This window comes from Gavia stellata, chromosome 27, assembly GCF_030936135.1.
Source record: "Gavia stellata isolate bGavSte3 chromosome 27, bGavSte3.hap2, whole genome shotgun sequence".
Classification (NCBI taxonomy): Eukaryota; Metazoa; Chordata; class Aves; order Gaviiformes; family Gaviidae; genus Gavia; species Gavia stellata.
The window spans coordinates 8,018,494-8,025,017 of NC_082620.1; the positions used below are offsets into that span (position 1 = coordinate 8,018,494).

Sequence of the window (6,524 nt, forward strand, 5' to 3'; positions counted from 1 at the left end):
CAGGGAAGCCAAATCTGTTTTGAAACCTTGGTTGCACACTCAGGGCTCTGAAACTCTGCCACAAAACCAGATAATTAGAAAGGGCTGGTGAGGGGCTCTCAGTTTACTTCTAAAAGTGGCTCCTTTGTTTTTCTACCAATTATCTCTTTTAAGCCTCAGTACCATTCCTGACAAAGAACCAAGCCAACCTGACTCTGTACGAGATATGACCAACACTGCCCTGTTTTACTTCACAATACGCTTGTTGGGTCTGTCTACGGCACCTCTTGAACTTCAAATAACTGGAAACAAATGTAAAAAGCACCTCCTAAAGTCTCAGCTGTGCAACTTCATTTTCTCAAACTACTTTGCTAAAAACAACTGCTCAAGTTTTCAGTATAAATATAGGTATTTCTCTATATATTTTTCTTCCCTGGTTAAATATTGCTGACTGACTGAGCTATAATAGAGACTCCTGCTTTGACATCCATGGGCAAAGACTGCTGCAAGTACAGACGTGGGAAGGACAACTTGGGTTAATGTTCTACAAAGCCTGGAAGGTGAAACAAAACAAACGTCTAGTAGGATTTAGATGGATGTGATGGGAAATTTCTGAATGTAAAATCATAAGTGGGACATGGACTCATGTTTGACAATGATGTAAGGCATGAAGATAGTGATTTGTAGCCGAGGAAAATTGGCGCAGATTGTTCAGCTCTGAATCCCAAGTTTCCCCTGCTCCATAGAAAGTAAACACACAGGTGGAAGGGTTCGTGGGGAATCAATACTTGTTTCCTCCTATCAAACCTTACTTCCCACTTGTCTTCTCCCACAGCCAAGTTCACCAAGAATCTTGCATCTTACAACATTTCTTCTCTTTTAAAACGAATCACTCCATTTTCCCAACTCTATCTTCTGAGATACCCTTGCATGGGTGTATCTTTTAAAACTATCAAAGAGGGATGTCAAAAGAACAGAAATAGGCCGGAAAGATCTCATCGCTGGAACTACTCTGTGCAGTACCAAGTTCCTTCATGGCTCTCAAAATTCAGGACCTCTGCATTATTACCCTTGCATTTACTTCATTAAGAAAGTCATACTCTTGCTCTGTTGATAGTCTTGTAAGTAGAAAAGAACCAATGAACCCTCTGCAGACTGAAGGCTTTGCTCACTTTGTCTGACAGAGCACCATCAGAGAATTGAGAAGGGAAGGTAAGCTTTAATGGAGCTAAATACAATGACCTTAGCTGTGGGACTACTCCAGATGGAAGAAAATGAGGGAAAATAAGCACTCCAGACACTACTTCAGAGGTCAACTGCTCACCTGAAAAATGGCAGAGCTGGGACATCCTTCAGACTGCACTGCGTTCACTGTAAAGAATTCTGTTGTCTTAAGCTGACTTTACAAGAAGCCACTGAACAGTATTTCATTTACTGGTCAGCCGCAGGATGTAAGAATAACTTCCGAGATCTGTAGAGCACTGTAGTCCTCTTCAGCAGTTCATCTTTTGAATGGCAACTTCTTAAAATACAAGTTGCTTTTCACAGCCTTATTAAAGTTCCTTTTTAGACAACAAAAGCGAAGCAAATCATTCTGTACGGTCTCTGAAGCGCACAGTTTGTGTTTAGTGTTTTCCCACTGTGTGTTTTTGAGGACCACAGATGGCTGGGGATGGCACACGTCGAAACAATTAGATCCACAGTTGTCATCAGGCAGTCAAGTGTGAGCTTTACCTTTCAGCACCTTATCTATTTCTCACACAGATCTCTTCTGCAGAAGTGCTGTCAGCACTGCAGACTGCCTTTGTTGCTGTTGTAACAGTGAATTGTTTGCAACAAATAATGTAATTGCCAAATTTAGATTTTCTTCCTCTGAGAGGGCTGTCTATACCAGATGTCAGTGTCTTCAAATGGACTCCATAACACAAGTGTTTGGGTTTTATTCCACCTTTCTTATGATTTCTTACCTATAGTATATCTAAAAGCATGGCCGAGACAGAATTTCACGCGAGAAGGAATAAACTGAGTATTTGCCTACTTTTGCAGCCCTGTATGGCCTGTTGCTCCACATTCACGCTTTACACTCACGTAGCTCCATCTGAGTAGAATTGAGAAGAGTCTTGCCACCCAAATGTCATTTCATCATGACTTTTGTGTTAGCTGCCACTTCTTTAAATTCGCCATCTCCTCTGAATAGATGCCTCGTTAATGAACATTCACAAAGTCAGAGAATGACTAGGCATCAGTCTAGGAGACAAGCCAGATCTCAGCCACAACCTTTTCTTCGCGTGCCAGTGACCAGTTTAGATATTGCCCCTAGTCAGCAGGTTCTTACGAATCTATTATTCAAGTGCACATTAATTGCATTCACAGCACAGGAAATGCAGGAGCGTAACATGGCTTTTTGAAATCCACTCCCAGAACAAGGTGCCTCTTAGTCCAAGTGTTGTACTTCTCGTTGTTTATTTGTTTGTAGCCTGCCTAACAGGATGGAGCATAGGTGCATAAGCATTCCCTCTAGCTTTCTAACAGCCTGTGTAATAGATGTGAGCAGTGACAACCTGTGGGGATGCAGACACACACAAAAAATATCTGCGAATCTTACTTGTGAGAAACCCTACAAACCTGGAAGCCAGAAAGTGAATAAAAGATCAATTGAACTAATAACATGACTTCTGAGTAGGCAGGACCAGCAATTAGGTAAGAATGTAAGTTGTTTGTAACTCTAAGTTGTCGGGAGAAGTCACTGGCTGTGACTTGATGTGTCAGCTACAATAAGTGTTGAAATGTTCTTCAGACTGTAACCTTTCCAACAAGTGATGAGATTTGGAGTTTAGTAAATATTTGTAGAACATAGCTGAGAAAGAGCTGTGAAAAGGCTGCAAAGATGTATGTGTGGGTGTGATGGAAAGATTGAGAGCATGGTGTATTCAGATCCAAACACAAATGACTTCAGTTCTGTCTGCCTCCCTTTCTATGATCACCGAAATACTACTCTCCTATTCTTAATATATCTTCTTTTAGCTTATTTAGACAAGGTTTTATGGGTATGCGAACTTCTTTGGATGCCAAAAATCCCCAAACTGCTTCTAGAACTATGTAACTGCATTGCTGTGAAAGCTTCAGTGTTTTTGTAGTCTGGGTATATGGATAAAAATCACAGTCAGTATTAACATGTATTACAGGCATTATTGCTATAACCAGAGGCCTGTTTCATGCTCCACAATGCTTTTCTCCAAGCTATACACAGGAGAGAATAAAAATATACTCCCTGAACCACAAAGCCTATGTATACTTTCATATGTAAAAAAAGAGAGAACGTAAGGCAGGGCAGGTAATCCTTTAAATTTTTCCATTAGCAAAACCGAATTGCTTTTTAGAAGCCTGTCTGGGTAGTGTCATTCTGCTAAAGGATGTACAAAGATGAAGTGGTGACTCTGAATCTGCCCATAGTAAACAATCCAGCGTCCTATACACATTTCAAAATTAACATTTGAGTGAAATTAGAAATAAAAGAATCCCAGGGATAACATTCGTGGTTCTATCGCCAAAATGCGGCTCAGCTACATGTTTTTCCTGTCGCTGTGTAGGATTGATACTTATGTTAGACAGCTTTGAGCAATAGGTGCTTTTCACTTGCTAAGTCTAAGAGGGACTTCAGCCTCTTGACCGAGCACTGGGTACAGGCCTAGATGTAACATCAAACCAGAACCAAGCGGGTATTTGGACAAAACTTTTCAAGACAAAAAACGTTCCTGTTCTGCAGGAACATTCACTGGTTGCACTGAAGAGCTCTTGCTTTCGCGGCGTTAGACCCAAACAGCGCATATAGGCACGCATCTGAAAGATGGTGTGGATTAAAGTTCCTGCTGCCCCGTTCTACCTGTGAATTACCTAACGCTCGTGGCTACGCCAGGGTACGACTACATCTTGGTGTCTCCTAGTGTAGTAGTTCAACTATGTACACCTCAATGCAAACTGAGAGAGGGAGAAACTGGCTCTAGGTCAGTGCTGAAACACTCCCTTCAGGCGTGAGGAGACAGCGGGCAGAGCTGCACGCGGTGCAGGCCAAGCCGCAGATCAGCTCCGCGATCGCGTTGAACTCACAGTTTGCTCAGGAATGTCTGAATCTGGGAAACATTTCCAGTGAAAGTTTAATTGCTGATACGAGCCTGAAAAATATTTAGATTTTGGAACTGCTTTCTCACAGATAAGCCTTTCATCTAAAAAATGTAATAGTTAGCACTTGCTTTCCATGCACCGATTCTTCCCACGGATTTAGATGAGAGACCAACATTTGGGCAAATATTATTAATACCTGGATTCTGATTTACTCAAGAAGCAAGATGTAGAGCAGACTTCTCAAATCCTTTTTGCATGCGAGCACAACATTCTGCATAGCTCAGTATTTTGATACAGAAATTCCTACCCTAGGACCTAGCTTGGGGGATTATTTTTTTCTCCTGTCTCCTGAGCTAATAGAATAAATATAAGCAACTTCCTGATGAGTATTATGAATACCAAATACTCAGAGATTTCATCTAACACTGGAAGAAATGCTGGTAACATTCAATTGCTGGTAGCAAAAGGAGTAAACAATAAAAAGGCTTTTCTCATGAATTATTGCTCAGAATTGTGCGGTGTTGTATGTAAGTGCTGAGGAAAGCGGTTCACTGCAGGCAGGGGAAGCAGAGACAATGTAAGGAGAAAACAATGCCTTGCTTTGGTTTTTCTGTTCGTACTACTTAGTTTTATCCCCTAGTGTTTTACCAAAGCCCTGAACCCAAGAGGCATTTGTGGAAATGACAAAGAAGAGGCAGGTGCTGCTACCAATCATGCTGATCGCTTCACAGAATTTTTAAGTACGACTTTGCATTTGGTGTACTAGTGGAAAAACTTAGTTTTGAGAGTAAGCATGCTCTGCAGTTAACATATTTAGGTAAAGCTCCTCAAAGTAATATGCCTCATTGTCGGGTTCCTGGCATGACATCTGCATGAGAGTCACTGAACCAAATCTCACCTAGAGATCAAATTGCCTGATGTAGTATTAAAAATTCTTGCTTTCCTCAGCAGCATGCTGGCATCTTTTTTTTTTTTTTTTTTTTAAAAAAAAAAAAGCTTTCACATTGTAATAAGCACTCTCCTCTTTAGCTCTGCTAAGCAGCTGTTGCTTTGTAACTCCTGGCAATAATGAATCTTGATTCAGGCTTCTATAAAATAAGGAAATGTTAAGCCTTACACAGACGCACACCCTCCCCTCTGAAATAGTGCAAAATTTTTTTTATTTTTCAAAACAATGCTGAATTCAATAAAACACATAGAATTAATTAAAAACATAGAATCTTCCATCACATAATTTAAAAATGAAATAAAATCCAACATAATCCTCTCTGTGCATGAGCTTGGAACAAGGCAGAGATAGCCAAGTCCCTCACAGAGGTGACCTCGCTGTCTCCCTGTATTTTTGTTTTCATTTAGCTCTGCAAAAAGACTTGTACGTTGTTTGCAGAGGGAAGAGGAGAATTATTCACAGGTTCCTTACCTCTGCTGCTGGCATACAGGATCACCAGGGCGACCACTGCACAAGTCATGAGGAGCAGCAAGACAGCCAGACCGATTGCCACGAAGCTCCAGGATTTCTTCCCAGATTTTGTTGATTTTTCCACAATATCCATTTGACTTTCTGATTTCCCCATTATTGTGACTCTAGATTGAAGAGGGGAGGGTAAGAAAGAATTAACAGCACAGCTAAATCAATATAGGGATAAATGCACGACAAATGAGGGAGAGAAAGGAGGCAGAGTGAAAGCAAAGATAGGCAAAGAAAACTTCCAAATTATTACATGTATTTGTCCATTTGATTGTCCACAGATTTGGCAACCTCATTCTCCATCTCCTGTGCCCACCAGATTGCCTGCGCTCGGGGCGTACTGCTGGGGGGCTGCTCTGGGCTGCGCTGCCCCGGGCTCTCGGTGGGGCAGTGTCACAACCGCGGGAGCCTGCTTCGGGGAGTACGGCACGGTCTCATGACCAGGTTGGGCAACTCCTTTCTCCCAGGCAGGGAAGGAGGGGGAAAACTGCCTCCTTCCACTCCCCGCTTCGAAAGTGTCTTGCTGTTTCGAAGGATTTTCCTTTTTTTCCCTCTGTGGATACGAGCAGGTCTGCAGAGCTCCGTTAACAGCAGCAGAATCCAAAACAAGATCCTTCCAGGTGCGAGTGCCTTTGAGCTGTGTCTGCTCCCTCCTTAGCAGAGATGACGGGTTTGGAAAGTAGAAGGCTCCTGGAACACGTGTCAGCTCCCGGGGCTGCAGGAGCTTGTGAGCTCCAGCTTCTCGCTCTTCTCAGAGCCATGCTCAAACTTCGGCGCTCCGCCGTGTGCAGTTCCCAGCTCCAGGCAAATGCTCCTCAGCGGCAGGGGGAGGAGGGCTTGCGGCGCGGCGGCAGACCGGGCTGTGCACTCGCAGCCTGCAAGCAGCACAAGCTCCGCTCTGCTGCAGCTTCTCCCAAGTTTCCCCCAGCTTTCCTGAAACCCGCCGCCAGGTCGT

At 42.9% G+C, this 6,524-nt stretch overlaps 1 protein-coding gene across 2 annotated transcripts in view; it reads right to left on the reverse strand.

Moving 5' to 3' along the window:
- The window catches only part of MMEL1 (membrane metalloendopeptidase like 1), a 28,824-nt gene extending 22,952 nt beyond the window's left edge, over window positions 1-5,872 (reverse strand). The window contains exons 1-2 of one of the 2 annotated variants that reach the window (XM_009810046.2): window positions 5,823-5,872; window positions 5,522-5,685 (exon numbers count right to left, since the gene is read on the reverse strand). In XM_009810046.2, coding sequence (XP_009808348.1) covers window positions 5,522-5,685; window positions 5,823-5,872 — 214 coding nt within the window. Of the gene's footprint in view, window positions 1-5,521; window positions 5,686-5,822 lie in introns of those variants that run through there. The other variant, XM_009810047.2, reaches the window with a different exon arrangement.
- Between the last annotated feature and the right edge of the window lie 652 nt (window positions 5,873-6,524).